Genomic DNA, 17,023 nt, shown 5'->3' on the forward strand with positions numbered 1-17,023 from the left:
TAAGAGATAAAGGAAGTATATGAGGAAGGAAAAGGAAGAAAGAAACGTTCTCAATTTTGCTCCCACTTTTCTCTTTTTCACCCATCATGATACCACAAGTACTTTATGAAGTAGAGAGAAAAAAATATACATGTAAAAGGAGGAGAATATAGTCTAAACACCACCACCATCAAAATTAAAGGTAGTAAGTTTTCATGAGTGCTGCCCTTACCACCACAGAATTGAGCCAAGAGTAGACAGTCCGGATATGTTTATGTTGCTAATGAAAGTGCAAACTGAGATATATTCTCAAGAAGAAACTTGGAATAAAATTCAAGATTCTTGTGTAATTCAGTAATTCACTGTCTAGGAATATATCCTAATTAGGAGAAAATGGGAAGATTTATTGAATAAGTGTGTTGATCAAGCATTTTTTATAATTTGGAAAAATTAAAATAATACAGAGAGTGCCAAAAAAATGTATAGACATTTTAAGAAAGGAAAAAACTGTCTTAAAATTGTAATACTCAATATATACTGATAACAAAAGATTACAACTCATGTGCATACATTTTTTTTTGGTACCCCCAGTATACAGTAGTAGAAAATTGTTAATTAGATATAATATCCATGTGGTGGAATTTTATGTAATCACAAAAATCGAGTTGGAAGCAAGAGATCAGAGAAAACAGATTCTTGCTGTGAGCTGTGTGTTGGGCCACACAGCAAGAGCTTATAACCACAGCTGAACCTCCCTTGTTTTCACAGCGTTACTTTCTCTCTCCCTCTTTTTGGCTAGCCACGACCCTCCATATCCCTCTTTTCTGCTTTTTTATTCATGTGTTTGTCACAGTAACTCTCCCTACTCCCTCCTCTTCTAATTAATTCTCAACAATAGATGCATTTTAAAGCAGTTGCTCATAGACTTTGCAAACAAGGACGAAATCATGTGTATGTATGTGCAGGAACCGGACATGCAACGACTGTCTAAAAATATACAATTAACAAGCAACCGTTATGGACGCAGGGGAAGGCAGGCGGACCAGACAACTGGAGTGAAGGGAGATTTTCTTTCACTGATTATTCTTTGGTAATAACTTTATTTATTTTTTCCATTGTATTCATATTTTTATTAAGCTATTTAACTTTTCTTTGGTAATAATTTTAAATACCATGAATACGTATGACACAGTCAATATACAAATAAGTATATGCACACATTGTAAATGGAATGTAGAAATAATCTGATAGAGCATAATCATTTTTCACAGGAGCAGGCATCGGCACAGAAAGATGAAACAATTGTCCCAAGTTCACACGATCAATTAATGGAAGTGTTGATACTAGGAGAAGAGGATCTAGCAGGAATGGAAAGAAAATTTACTGACTGCTTGGCATTTAATTGTCTTAATAATCCTGCAAAAAAAGTTTTTAAAGATGAACACATTGGCGCCCAGAGACATCAAGTAACTTTGCTAAGGCCACACAGCTGCAGAGTAAAGGCTAAAAGCTTTTGAATTTGACTCCACCCTCCAATTCCCTAGTGTCTGGTCTTTCTGACTGTTGATGCTGCTCTTCTCTTTCTCCCGCCACGGTTACCCGAGCTCCATGCTGTCCATCTATTCTGCACTGTGTCTAAAGCACAGTTCTCTCATTCCACTCTCATTCTTTTGACTTCACCTTTACTGATCGGCACCATCCCTAAGGCCAAACTATATACCGATCCAAACTTCAGTTTTCCAAATAGAAGAGAATTTTCCTAAAGAGAATGTCACAAGTCCAAAGTATTTTCACAGCATTTCACATACTGTTGTTTCACACAAAAAAATATTTACCACTTACATTTAAACCAAAAGGCAACTCTACCTGCCTTTACACAGTACCTGAGCTCTTCCACTCTTTCCTGGGAAATGTATCATCCGGGCCCCCATAGTAAACAGATGATTCACTGACACAAAGTAATTGAAAAATATAACGAAGGACCCGTTTGCATGGGTTTAAGCAAAAGGGTGGTTGAGAGAAATGACAAGGGATGGTGAAGTTCCCTAGACTGGCAAAGCAGGGAGACATCACTACCTCTTGGCACAAAGAAACAAAGGACTGAACAGTTCCTGTAACCAGGTGGGTAATGGGGCACTCAGTTACTGACAGTGTAGCCCAGCTGAAAGGAAGTCAGGGGAATAAATATCACAACATTGCACGCCTCGTGCCCTCTGATTTCCTGTGCTGATGCAGAATGCTGCTATTATGGTAACCCAACCAGAAACCGAAGGCAAGGGAGGGAGCCTATTGACAGGATCCATTAGGGAATGCCTCTCTGCAAAATTCTTCTAGAATTTGTTTGGTCATTTAGCCAACATCAACTCAACAAAAAAAATCCTATACCTCCTACCTTCTTGCAAAAATGTGATTTTTAAAATTAGCCCTAGAATAGTTGTATGCAATTTCCAGAGACAGAACCAGATTTTAGCATTCTAGAGAAGCTCACATTTGAAATGAAATCTTCCAGGGCTGAGAGAGAAAGAAAGTGAGCCATAATGGAAACAACCAGTACTAGAGATCAAGAGCCTGGATTCTAGTCACAGTTCTGCTGCTGAGGTAACTGAGTGACCTTGAGGAAGGTACATAAGCCTGTATGTACTGTGTTTCCCTGAAAATAAGACCTAGCCGGACAATCAGCTCCAATGTGTCTTTTGGAGCAAAAATTAATATATGAACTGGTCTTATTTTACTATAATGTAAGACTGGGTCCTATAAAATAATATAATATAATATAATATAATATAATATAATATAATATAATATAATATAATACCGGGTCTTATAATATAATATAATGTAATATAATATAATATAATATCATATCATATAATATAGATTGGATCTTATATAATACAATATAATATAAGACCAGGCCTTATATTAATTTTTGCTCCAAAAGACACATTAAAGCTGATTGTCCGGGGAGGTCTTATTTTTGGGGAAACACTGTATTCTCAGAAATATGAGAGAACTGAAATAAATGCTCTTTAAGGTCCACAAAATGTGAGTATCCTATAGTTTAAAGAATATTCTTAAATTAAATTAAAGGATGCTTAAATTAAAGGATGCTTAAAATGAGAAGGATAAACTTATTTGAGAAAGTTAAATTTTCCTCCATGTAACCAATGGAACGTGAATCATCTATGGAAGGAAAATGTCCCTTTCCTAAAGCATTGCTCCTTTGTCAGGAGAATGATTTTTTGCCTAAGGTTTTCTTTAGAGCACGTTTGACGTCCTTATTCCTCAGGCTGTAGATTACCGGGTTGAGCATGGGCACCACAGTGGTATAGAACAAGGAGGACACTTTCCCCTGGTTCATGGGTAAGAGAGAAGATGGCCTGAGGTACATGAATGCCCCTGACCCAAAGAAAAGAGCCACTGCAATTATGTGGGAGCTGCAGGTGCTGAAGGCTTTGAACCTGCCTTCAGTAGAACGAATACAGAAAATGCTGGAAAGGATGAGGGCATAAGATATGAAGATGGTGACTGTGGGCACACCAATATCAATGCCCACAACAATGAAAAGTACTAGCTCATTCACATGGGTGCTGGTGCACGAGAGCTTAAGAAGCGGAAGGATGTCACACATGTAGTGATCAACCAGATTGTCGGCACAGAAGGTCAGTCTGACCATGCATGCTATATGGATCATGGCCCCAGCAAAGCCCATCCCATACACACCCAACAAAAGAAGTAAGCAGACCTGGGGAGACATGGTGACTGTGTACACCAGGGGCTTACAGATGGCGACATAGCGGTCATATGCCATCGCTGACAGGATGAAGGACTCAGAGACAACAAAAAAAAGAAAGAAAAAGAGCTGGGTCATACACCCTGCGTAGGGGATGATGTTCTTCATTGAGACAAAACTCACCAGCATTTTGGGAGTGATAACGGTAGAATAGCAGAAATCTATGAAGGACAAGTTATAGAGGAAAAAGTACATGGGGGTGTGCAAGTGAGAATTCAGTCCAATCAGGATTATCAAGCCCAGGTTCCCCACCACGGTGAACATGTAGAAACCTAGAAACAGGACGAAGAGGGGGCTCTGCAGTCCTGGCTGGTCTGTTAAGCCTGCGAGGATAAACTCTGTCACAGAAGAATTCTCAGCTACCATTCTTATTTAAGGCATTCTGTGGGAACAAAGGCAAAGATTCACTTAGAGAGGGAGAGAGAGAGAGAAAGAGACCACTGCTTCCCTCCCAGTTACCTCGCCTCCCCATTCTTGAGATTTAGATCCACAAAGACTTTGAACTTCAGCAGAAAGGCTTTCTGGATGCGTGTGGGTCTGTTCTCACAGCACCTTAGCCACTGACTCTGGAGGATGGACCCGCCTCCATGGTGAGAGCAGGTGCTCTGGGAAGAGGGGTCTCAAAGATGAACCAAGGAGTCTCCCAGATATTTACTTTGGTCCATTTATTGTGTCCTTCCAGAGAGGAAAAGTGAGGTGGTCTTTCTTAAAACCTTTACTACCCGATACTGGTGACTTAGGAAAAAGTTCATCCCAGATTCAGTCACTTACCCTCTCTTTAGCCTGAAGCTTCAGCGATGTACCTTTCGGTCCCACTCTTATCCTCAATTGTTCAGACAGGTAATTGGCTGTAGTGCTAACACAGATGAAGGAACTAAGAACACACCCTTTTAGTCCCTGTCCTGTTTGGAGGATCAGAGCTTGCACTGCCTTAGAATTCTTTCAGAGCTAAAGAACGTGTCCGAGGCTTTGCCCCAGGCTTTTTTCCAGCTTGTGGAAGGGAGACAGCATCTCTGCATGTAATCAGTGCCCTCCGGTGACCGGAGACTGAACAGTTTTATTCATGGTTTAGATATCTGGGGACCTGATTAGGAGTAGGAAGCCAAAAGTTCCCTCCTGGGATCACAGCTTTAAAGAGGAGGAATTAACTGAGAAATTCCCTCCTGGGATCACAGTCTCAGAAATTAAATTTAAAAGGAGGAATTTTTGCTTATACCTTTCTTGATAATATTTGAATGGGGTTTTAAAAACATCATTTATTCAGTTAACATCTACTCAGTAAAAATGTAAAGCATTGTACAAAAGTAATAATTGACCATTTATTGAGTACTTCTCTGTATACCCAACAGTCTTCCTGTGCTAGCACTTATATCCTGACCCCAGCATGCCAGTTTCCAGTGCCATTTTACATATAATACTCCATTTTAATTCTCCTCCAAATCCTGTGAAGTGGATTTTATCACTCCTATTTTACAGATGTCATTTACCAGATGTTAAATTACAAAGGCTATATGAAATCCAGGTGCATCTAACTCTGAATCTGGTGTTCTTAACAGTTGCATTTAATATCTCCCTGTGAGACGTAATGAAATATACTGGGGGTGCCAAAAAAATGTATACAAGTGGACACTGGTCAGTGTTGCTCAAGCAGTAGTTTACCGTAATCAGAAGTATCTGGACGCTGATGGTAACCACTTTGAGCACCTCTTGTAACTGCAGAAGTCAAACGTGACTTGTATTCATCTTTTGTTATTGGTATATATTATTACAATTTTAATAGTTTTTTTCTTTCTTAAAATGTGTATACATTTTTTGGTTCTTAATTAGGAACAAAATCCCAATTTTCTTTCCAGGATGGCCGTGTTCTGAAGTTAAATGCTAAGTAAGTTTCCCAGTCTCCCTTGTAAGTAGAGGTAGCTAATGAAATGTCAGCGGAAGTCACTCATTAAATAGATAAAGCGCTCTTTGCCTTCTTTCACCCCTTTGTCTTCCTGCTGCCTGGAGTGTGGACAAAAGCACAAGAACTCTAGCAGCCATATGGAAACCATGACGTGTTTGTGAGAATGAAGTCACTACTAAGAGAAAAGAAGAAAGAGACTGAGTCCTTGCTGACTCTCATTATCAGATCAGCCCTGGAATGCCTACCTCAAGATGCCTTTTATGACAGAGAGAAATAAACCCTCATGTGGTTAAGCCACTGCAGTCAGACTGCTGTTACTGGCAGATGAACAATTAGTAATTGATGGATTTTATTTATGTAAGTGTGAGGGCAGAGAGGGTGTATGGTTCTCTAACACAGGGTGAGGGCCAGCAGTGAGTCATACTCACAGATACCCTCCCATTTGCTCCACAGAATTTAAGACAGCACCTGGCTTGTCCCTCTCAATCTCCACTCAGAAGTTCTCCTTGGCCTCTCACTTCTACTTGGTGTCTATCCCTTATGTCTGCTCTCCTACTGTTTAGAATATAGGGCAATGTATAGATATCAGGAACAGTTTATTCTTCCTTATACTCCCAAACTGGACCACCTAATCAATACATAATGCTATTTGGACATCAATGCGGATAATCCTTTTATATTTCTAATTTACAACTGATCATGGACTATAATCATAGGTGAAGTCCAGGGTTATGGATTTAGGAGTCACCATCAATACATGGTTGTTGAAGTGACAACACCTGGAGAGAGGCTTCAGGAAGAGAGAAGAGAAGTAGACCAAGAACTGAAGCCAGACAAACCCCAACTTTAAGAATGCTTCTGAAAGAAAAAAAATTCCTTTGCTGAAAATCAAAATATCATGATGTCATGAAGTGACAAAATTGTGGCGTTGTGGCAGAGGGATTCACGTTAGGGCATCTGACGCTTTAGAGTATGAAATCATGTCTCTCAGCTACTGTAAAGCAGAGGTCCCCAAACCTGTTCCTATTTGTTAACCATTGAGAACCAGCAATTCCTCAACACAATCCTAAAAGGATATGCAAGATGGCCTGTCCTTGGTTTGTGAGAAAGCTGAAGGTCTTTGGAATTTATAAAATGCTGTATTTTCTGTTGGAGCAATAAATGGCTCTTATCTGTTTATTGCAAGACCCAAGACTCTGATTTTTTATCCTTTCCGATCTTCAGTGACAAAGGGACGGCTTTCCCAAAGATCCAAGCCAGTTTCATTAAGTGAAATTTATGCTTTCACCTCTACTCACCCCAATGCCAATGTGCAACGAATGTAGGGAAAGTTATTCTTAGCTTTAACGCATTTATTTCATAACTATTCCTTTCTACTAATGTACTTGTAGTTCTGATTTATTCCTTGTTCCCACGCATTTATACCAAGGGTAATTGTTTTTTCCTTTATCTGTATCAAAGTATATTTACTCTTATCCTTCCTCATTCTTGACTCAATCCTAATATCTCAAGATCCCCACGTGCCTAGACACAGACAGCCCTCTGGAGGGTAGAGCTCAGCTAGGCCCAGAGGACTGACTAGTAGTAGTTCAGTATGGTATTAACACACTTCTAATGAGTTAATATATGTAAGGCAACTCAAACAGTGCCCAAACATATAGGATATGCTCAGCAAATGTTTTATATCATTATCATAATCTAGGCATAATCCAAGTATCAGAGTTTTCTACCTTCTTCACAAAGAAGGTAGAATATCCTCCTTGTAGCAGGATATTTTAGAAGGCAGAATATCCTCCTTATAGCATATTTGGAGAAAATAAGGTTTGTCTCATGTCTCCTCCTTAGTCAGTTCCACGCTGCAGGTGCTTCTCTGGCTGCTCTCAGCTCCATCTTAGTCCGTCTTGCTTCTGGCCATGACCTGGAACACTTGAACTACCTTTCTTCTCAGTATGATGTTGTTACTTCCACATCAGCAGAGCAGCAAACGTGAGATAGGCCTCACTCCTCTGTGCTGCCTTGATTCTCATACCAACACACACTTTGCAACCATCCAATTTTATGGGAGAGTTGGAGAAATATAATTAAAGCAAAATATATAGACTCAGTACTTTATATGACTCTCCCCATATCCAAAAGAAAAGTACCAAATAGTCTTACAGAGGGTCTCCTCAAGGACCCCCCAAGTTCTACCCTCTGCTCAGCGAGAGCCCCATTCTTCTGACCACACCATGAGTCTCCACCCCCATATCTTCACATGGGTTGGCGTGGCCCTCGGTTCACCTTCCTGCCTGAGCTCAGGGCAGCTAATGAGAGTGTATTCCTCAAAATCTGACCTATTTAATATGGAGCAGCAACATGTGCAGCAGAGTAGTCCAGAGTGGTCTTTGGCACTCGAAGTCTGGACCCCTGCCCAGTCTCCCTGTAAGTGGAAAGTGTAAGATGGCTCCTCTTTCTTCCTGATTCTTTAATAGTTAATTATAACACACACACACACACACACACACACACACACACACACACACACACACATTCTTAGGCACAGTAAATTTTAAATCTACTTTAAAGAATAAAATAATTTTCCTAAATGCCCCATAATGTACACAGTATTTTCAGGGCAAGATAGCAGTTACCAATCATGAACTTCCATGGAGTGTCTCCTTTGTTCCTCTTTGGCTATAGGCCTTAGCATCCAGTGTCCAAGAAATTGGCCTAATTACAAGACTGCCTACCCCATGGTTACTAGCCCAAGGCCTACGAATTCTGAAATATGCAAATGAAATATTTAGTTTTGTTTTATCTTTACATTTCAGACCATGTGAAGAACTCTTGGGTGAGGTCTTGAGTGTACTTGTGTGTGTGTGTGTATATATATATATATACACATATATATATATATATATGAAAAAGATGATTTATGATCTTCCTAGCCAAACAATATTCCCAGGAACTGAGAGACTATCTTACCTAGCTCAAGGTATCTACATTTGGTCTTTGTAAGGCTGCTCCCATAACTGAAGAAAAAAAAAACTAACTCTCTTGGACCCTCAGACCACCAGCTGCCCCATCTCCCAGCCAGAAATGTCGCTTGGACAAACCTGTTTTATTCGTCTTTTGGAACTACTATGGATTCCAGTAAATAACAAGCACATAGTAGATGCTAAATTGCATGCAATGAAATAATTTATGAAGTACAAAATAGTATAATCTTAAAGAAGAGTAAAGGCAAGAGAGTTCCAGTTTTTTTAAGTGAAGACGCTCCTTGAGAAGAAAGATGAAAATTCCCCCACCTGCAGATAAAAAGATACTATGATGCTTCCCAGAAATTAATGGATACAAACAGCACCATCAGAAAAGCACTCTTTTCAGGGTTTTACCCAGGGCAAGTTTAACATCCTTATTCCTCAAGCTGTAGATCAAAGGGTTAAGCATGGGAACCACGTTGGTATAGAAGACGGAGGCATATTTACCCTGATCCATAGATCCAGGAAAAGAGGTTGTTAAATAGGTGAATGCCCCTGACCCAAAAAACAGAGCAACAGCAATTACGTGGGAGCCACATGTGCTAAAGGCTTTGGACCTACCCTCAGCAGAAGGAATACGGAGGATGTTGGAGAGAATCAAAGCATAAGAAATGAAGATGCTGATACTGGCTGTTGTGATGACCACTCCGACAACAATAAAAAACACCAGCTCGTTGACATGGGTGCTGGTGCAGGAGAGCTGCAAGAGGGGAAGAACTTCACACAGATAATGGTCGATGATGTTGGAATTACAGAAGGTCAGTGTCAGCATTCTTCCCGTGTGGGCCATGGCCCCAGCAAACCCCACCACATATGAACCAAACATCAGCAGAGAACAGACCTGGGGGGACATGGTGACCATGTACAGCAGAGGATTGCAGATAGCCACATAGCGATCATAGGCCATTGATACCAGCACATAGCACTCAGAATTGACAAAGAAACAGAAGAAAAATAGTTGAGTCATGCATCCCACGTAAGAGATGATATTTTCTGCCACAAAATCATTCAGCATTTTGGGGGTAAAGACACAAGAATAACAGAGATCTATAAAAGACAAGTTGAAGAGGAAGAAGTACATTGGAGTGTGAAGGCTAGAGTTCAGCCCAATTAAGGTGATCAAGCCCAAGTTGCCCACCACAGTAAACACATAGATACCTAAGAACAGGAGGAAAAGGGGGAGCTGGAGCTTTGGTTGTTCTGATAATCCCGCAAGGATAAATTCAGTTACTGAGGAGCTGTTTCTCAGTGTCATTCTCTTCTGGAGAGCTGTCTGTGGAAACAAGGGATAAAATGCACAAATTGATGATAGGCACAAGCATGGCTGATGGAAGAGATGAGACAGTGCGTGGATGCCGTCCCTTTTGCCTTTCTTCTTGTAACTGCAGAACCAGCTCAAAATGGTTCTATCCTGTTTGATGAGGTGCTGAGTTATTTCTCAGAAACAACAGATCAAAACCACAAGTCATGCAGCCAAAGCGTGTCCAGAGGAGAGAACTTTGGCCTTCAGCTGCACCTGGAGCCAAAGTCTTGTCCCCGTCCCTGCTCATGGAATCAAAGGACCAGGACACGATAGGAACTTGAACACCGGAATGCTTTCAGAAGCCAAGGGTCCCTTGTCCTGTAAGATCCAGTGTTAACGCGCTTTTACCGTGAATAGCCAAGTCCCAATGTCCTCTAATTAACACTTGCCCCACCAGCACTTCTGCATACCTGTTCCCCCTAGTCCCTTAAAAACCCTTAACCTAGTTCAGCAAACAAGATGATTTGAGGCACCATTACGTCTCCCATTTTCTCAGCTGGCACCTTCTCGATCAATAAACCTTTCTTTGCTCCAAACCCTGTGGTTTTGAGCTTTGGCCTTGTGAAGCATTGGGCACATGGACTTTGGTTTAGTAACATTCTCTCATCTTTGCGCCCAACTGAGCTATTGGCAATGTGTCTGTGACTCTATCTCAGCTCTCCAGGTTGATCCTGAATCTCGGCTAGAGCTTATTAGCGTGGAAAGCAAGAATTCTGTCCCCTCTTGAGAGATGAGGAGATTGAATACCTGAATTGGCTGCCCAAGGACTCTCAGAAAGACACCTCAAGAGCCAGGAGTACAACCTGAAGCCCACTGCCTCAGGATGTACCGAGAGCTCTCATATTCCCCATTGTCACCACCCATTCTCTGCCTCCCCCTCCCAGCCAGATACGGCGCCCTCTCCCTCCCCACCCAGAGAGAAAGCCAATATGTTCCCTACTGTCTCTGCACATCCTACCTTCCTCCTCTAAGCCCCTTCATTCCATCTCACGTCAAAGTCAGTGTTGAGAACAGGGGAGGGATCAATACATCCCCAACCTCTTGGTTGTGGGTTTAAAAGAAATCCATCAGGGAAGATGGGATTCAGACATTTACCTTCCTTCTCCCTGGCGCCCTCAGTGCTGGGCCACATGCATCTCTTTTTCTATTAGCCCCAAGGAGAAAATGGTGTTACTGCATAAAGCAGACAACCTCAAGCATTAATTCTTCCGATTCCCCTGGTGCTACAGACCCCAGTCTCCAGGTGCTCGAAAATAAACCAGGATTTTTGTTTGTGGAGTTTCCCAAATGGTCTACATCAACTTTGGGAGAAAGAACAGCAACCCTAATTTTCACCAGAACCCCAGCCGGCATATCATGAAGAAGTTTATGCTATTTGATGATCTCACGGACCTACCTCATTAGGCTCAATTTCCCTTCGGAATTTCTCAGACTTGTTCCTACAGGGAAGAAATTACATTGTTTTTGTTTACAGCCAGGATTACCATGCGTACCCAGCATCTTGGGACTCAGGTGTTCCACTCAAACTTCCCTTTCGCTTCAGGGATTTCAGGCCTTGCTCTGCTGAGTTTGTGGGCTCATTTTCCGTCTCCTTCATTATCTCTTGGCACTTAAGGTTGACTTTACGGAAGAATGGCCCCAAACTTATTTTAGACACCATTCCTGAATTTTCAAAGGGAGTTTTGAGACTAATACCCCCCAAATAAGTTAGATCAGAGTTATAGGTGTTCCAAAAGCACCTCCGACAACATATTTCTGGCTCAGAGTTATAGGTGTTCCAGAAAGCACCTCTGACGACATGTTTCTGGCTCAGAGTTATAGGTGTTCCCGAAAGCACCTCTGACAACATGTTTCTTGCACCACGAGCTGCTCAGAACAGTGGAGACAGCACACCACCATTACAAACACCACCTGCCTTCAACTTTATGAAGGGCCACAGATGGGCCTTTACTATATATGAGAAGATTAACCTATCACATCAATATGCAAGGAAACACACACACTCACCTGCAAGAAGTTACTCTGTAGATGTGTGCTGGCTTACGGCGTAATGGGAGAGGTACCTACGGGTTTTGATCCTGTCATTCTCCAGTGACAAAGCTGTTCTCCATATGATCTGCTACATGAATATTCTAAGAAACATTCAAAGACATGTGAGCAACTGCATTTATAACTTTCCATGTGAGGCTGCCTAACATAATCTCTGTTTGGCTGGAAAAGTCCTGACTTACATCCATTATCCCTGGACAAGTATTAGTAGCACATCTCTATCCCTTTCAAAAGTGTCTGGATTCAGATAACAAAAGATACAGTCACCTTACTATCAGAAGCAGAAGTAGCTATTCAGGTCTTCGGGCCTCTGCTGTCTCCTAGACGCACTGACTTCCATCCCTGTTCTGACCAAGGGAGTCTCTCTCTGTATTTTACCTTCCTTGCCCTCACAGTCCTCAGTAACTGACCTACTTTTCCTGTCCAGTCAATACTAACTCTTCAGTAAATTTAAAATGGTAAGGGTATTAACTGAAAGCTGTTTCTGGTTTATACTTAGCCAAAAACCCTAAAGCAAAGAATGACAAAGTCTAGATACCTGCCTAAAACAGGTGGAAGATGAATAAAAGGAGAGGAACTACATTGTTCCAAGGAACATTGGTGCAATTTTCCATTGTAAACATTGGTACAATAGTGCAACATTGTTATATGTCACTGTATTTGATATAATAAATTGACTAGTAATATTTAACAAATTTGAGCATATGTGTACATTTTGACTCAGCAATTCTATTCCTTGGTATATATCCAATAAAAGTAAGTACACGTGGGCCAGGCCCGGTGGCTCAGGCAGTTAGAGCTCCATGCTCCTAACTCCAAAGGCTGCCGGTTCGATTCCCACATGGGCCAGTGGGCTCTCAACCACAAGGTTGCCAGTTCAATTCCTCGAGTCCCACAAGGGATGGTGGGCTATGCCCCCTGCAACTAAGATTGAACACAGCACCTTGAGCTGAGCTGCCGCTGAGCTCCCGGATGGCTCAGTTGGTTGGAGCACATCCTCTCAACCACAAGGTGGACGGTTTGACTCCCGCAATGGATGGTGGGCTGCACCCCCTACAACTAGTAATGGCAACTGGACCTGGAGCTGAGCTGCGCCCTCCACAACTAAGACTGAAAGAACAACAACTTGAAGCTGAATGGCACCCTCTACAACTAAGATTGAAAGGACAACAACTTGACTAGGAAAAAAAGTCCTGGAAGTACACACTGTTCCCCAATAAAGTCCTGTTCCCCTTCCTCAATAAAATCTTTAAGAAAAAAAAAAAGTAAGTACACATGTCTACGTAAAGACATACCAAGGTGATTCGTAGCACCATTATACATAACAGCCCTAATCTGAAAACAACCCATATGTTAATCAACTATAGACTAGATAATAAGTTGTAGGATGTTAATAAAATAGAATTCCATATAGCCATGAAAGTTAATAACATAGATAAATATCAAAAACTAATTAGAGAGCAAAAGAAGCCAAGCACAAAATAGTGCATAATTTCATGATTTCATTTATATAAAGTTCCAAAACAAGGAAACTAATCTTTGGGGTTAGAGGGCCGATAGCAATTATTTGTAGTTAGGCAGTCAGGCTAGTGACTGGAATGGAATACGAAGGAACTTCAGGGTTTCTGACGATGTTCTGTTTCTGCTGTGGGTGTTGGTTCCATGGATGTGTTCAATTTGTAAAAATTCATTGAGCTATATCCTTATGTTACACTTAAATTAAATGTTTACTTAAAACATAAAGAACAAAAACAAATTAATATTTTAATAAATCACCCTGCCAAACTAATTTTCCTTGAACAGTAAAATTACTAAACATCTATGAGCCATAATTCCCTCATTTGTAAAATGGGGATCTACTGACCTAACAACTCAATAGGGTAGCAGATGCAAATAAATACCATTTTTATTTTTTGTCTATCTTGTGTCTCTTAAAATAATGCCCCCTATAAAGGGAGCAAATAAAGATAAAGGGAGCAAATCATTAGGAAAAGAATGAATACATATGGAGGAATTACAGAGTGCCTGGCACAATACTAGATGTTTCCTAATGTATCATTATGTTTACAACAACTACAAAATATGCATATATGTTGCAGATTATTGTTTTCCAAAGATGGCCACACACACACACACACACACACACACACACACACAAACACACACACACACACACACACACACACACACATCTTGCATCCAACGTATTCTTGGTACAAAGGAACTGATACTCCTCCAATAAAGAGATGGGATCTATGTTCTCTCCCTTGTATCTAGGCAGGAACTTGGGATTTCTCCAACCAATAGAGTAAGGCAGATGTCATGCAGTATGACTTCCAAGGTTCATTCATCTCTCTCTCTCTCTCCCTCCCCACTCTTATTTTTCTTTTGTCATCCCCAAGCTTTCGGGACAATCATATTGGAACCCTCTGACTTTGTCTCAAGGTACACCACAGGGGGCTGTGAGCCAGGAGTGGAGACAGGAAAAGCGTTCCAGGCTGTGGAGCAACTTTCTCATATCCTTGTGATGTAGGCAAACACATCTGCCAAAATAACCTTCTTAAAGGACTGTAAAAAACTCTCCCTCAAGGTTTGCTCTATTTTTAATGATTTTTTCCCCTTCCAAGGGTATGTGTTTGGATGCGGTTTGGAGTATAAAATAAACAAACATTCCTAATCCCAGAGAAACAGGATCACATCTACACAAAGTTTTTTAAAACATTCAATTCTTTGATGGTGTCTCTTTTCTTTAATAAGCTTAACTACACTATTTAACAATTTCTTTTGCAATTGCAACAAAACTAATAAAATACGTAGGAATAAACTTAACCAAGGATGTGAAAGACCTGTATACTGAAAACGATAAGACATTTTAAAAGAAATTTAAGAAGACACAAAGAAATGGAAGACATTCCATGTTCATGGGTTGGAAGAATCAACATAGTAAAAATAGCCATATTACCCAAGAAATATACCGATTTAATGCAATCCCCATCAAAATCCCAAAGGCATTTTTTAAAGAAATAGAACAAAAAAATCCTTAGATTTGTGTGGAACCACAAAAGACCTTGAATAGCCAAAGCTATCCTAAGAAAAAAGAACAATGCTAGAGCTATCACACTCCCTGACTTCAGTATGTACTACAGGGCAGCAATAATCAAAACAACACGGTATTGGCAGAAAAACAGACACACAGACCAATAGAATAGAACTGAGAACCCAGAAATAATCCCATAGAAATATGGACAGATAATTTTTGACAAAGAAGCCAGAAGCATACAATGAAGAAGAGACAGCCTCTTCAATAAATGGTGCTAGAAGAATTGGAAAGCCGCATGCAAAAGAATGAAACTAGACTGTTATCTGTCACCATGTATAAAAATTAACTCAAAATGGATCAAAGACCTAAGCATAAGACCTGAAACAATAAAATGCATAGAAGAAAACATAGGTATTAATTTATTGACTTTGGGTAAAAAGACCATTTTATGAATTTGACTCCAAAGGCAAGGGAAGTAAAAGCTAAAATAAATGAATGGGACCATTTCAAACTAAAAAGCTTCTGCACAACCAAAGAAACCATCAACAAAATAAAGAGGCAAGTAACTGAATGGGAGAAGATTTTTGCAAACAACGCCTCCGATAAGGGGTTAATATCCAAAATATGTAAAGAACGCATACAACTCAACAACAACTACAAAAAACAATCCAATTAAAAAATGGGCAGAGGACCTGAATAGACATTTCTCCAAAAAGGACATACAAATGGCCAATAGACATATGAAAAAATGCTCAACATCACTAATCATCAGAGAAATGCAAATAAAAACCACAATGGGATATCACCTCACACCAGTTAGAATGGCTATCATCAACAAGACAAATGGTAACAAGTGCTGGAGAAGCTGTGGAGAAAAAGGAACCTTATACACTGTTGGTGGGAATGCAGACTGGTGTAGCCGTTATCGAAGGCAGTGTGGAGGTTCCTCAAAAAATTAAGAATGGAATTACCATATGACCCATCAATCCCTCTTCTTGGAATCTACCCAAAAAAATCTGAAAACATTTATCCATAAAGATATATGTGCTCCAATGTTTATTACAGCTTTATTTACGGTGGCCAAGACATGGAAACAACCAAAATGTCCTTCTATAGATGAACAGATAAAGAAGTTGTGGTATATATACACAATGGAATACTATTCGGCAGTAAGAAAGATGAAATAGGACCATTTGTGACAGCATGGATGGATCTTGAGATTATTATGCTGAGCGAAATAAGTCAGATAGAAAAAGCAGAGAACAATATGCTTTCACTGATATGTGGTATATAAACCAAAAACAACAAAAGGACAAGACAAATGAGAAACAAAAACTCATAGACACAGACAATAGTTTAGTGGTTACCAGAGGGTAAGGGGGTGGGGGTGGGAGATGAGGGTCAGGGGGATCAAATATATGGTGATGGAAGGAGAACTGAATCTGGGTGGTGAACACAAAATGTGATTTATAGATGATGTAATACAGAATTGTACACCTGAAATCTATGTAACTTTACTAATAATTGTCACCCCAATAAACTTTAATTAAAAAAACCACCTTAATTACACTGTTTAGTAGAATGAATGATAAGTTTGTTTGGTGGCTAAACAGAAATACATTCAACGAATTATCTGGCTTTTTTAGTGCAATGTGGGCCATATCAATAATAATAACAATAATTTTAATAATAATAATAATTATAATAATGTTTGACATCTAAGGAACTAATGGCACAATAATTATTTTGCTTAATAATTAAATATCTAGTGTATGATTAAATCGGTTAATGTTATGATAGGGTTCTATTTTTCATGGGCTCTGCAATCACTTTATTATCTTTGAGATTCTTAATAAAATCAATACATGGAATAGCTTTCTTTTTTTCATTTCAACAACACCACTGTGATTTAATATATGGAATAGCTCTTTGCACACTT

The 17,023-nt window shown here is 40.1% G+C and overlaps 2 protein-coding genes across 2 annotated transcripts; both read right to left on the minus strand.

Annotated features, from left to right (window-relative positions):
* Positions 1-3,187: 3,187 nt before the first annotated feature.
* LOC117017633 (olfactory receptor 145) lies at positions 3,188-4,218 on the minus strand. The gene has a single exon (XM_033098068.1). The coding sequence runs from the start codon at positions 4,136-4,138 to the stop codon at positions 3,206-3,208; it is 933 nt and encodes a 310-aa protein (XP_032953959.1). The 5' UTR covers positions 4,139-4,218; the 3' UTR covers positions 3,188-3,205.
* A 4,799-nt stretch (positions 4,219-9,017) lies between these two features.
* LOC117017661 (olfactory receptor 8B4) lies at positions 9,018-9,950 on the minus strand. The gene has a single exon (XM_033098134.1). The coding sequence runs from the start codon at positions 9,945-9,947 to the stop codon at positions 9,018-9,020; it is 930 nt and encodes a 309-aa protein (XP_032954025.1). The 5' UTR covers positions 9,948-9,950.
* Between the last annotated feature and the right edge of the window lie 7,073 nt (positions 9,951-17,023).

Source organism: Rhinolophus ferrumequinum, chromosome 25 (assembly GCF_004115265.2).
Source record: "Rhinolophus ferrumequinum isolate MPI-CBG mRhiFer1 chromosome 25, mRhiFer1_v1.p, whole genome shotgun sequence".
NCBI lineage: Eukaryota > Metazoa > Chordata > Mammalia > Chiroptera > Rhinolophidae > Rhinolophus > Rhinolophus ferrumequinum.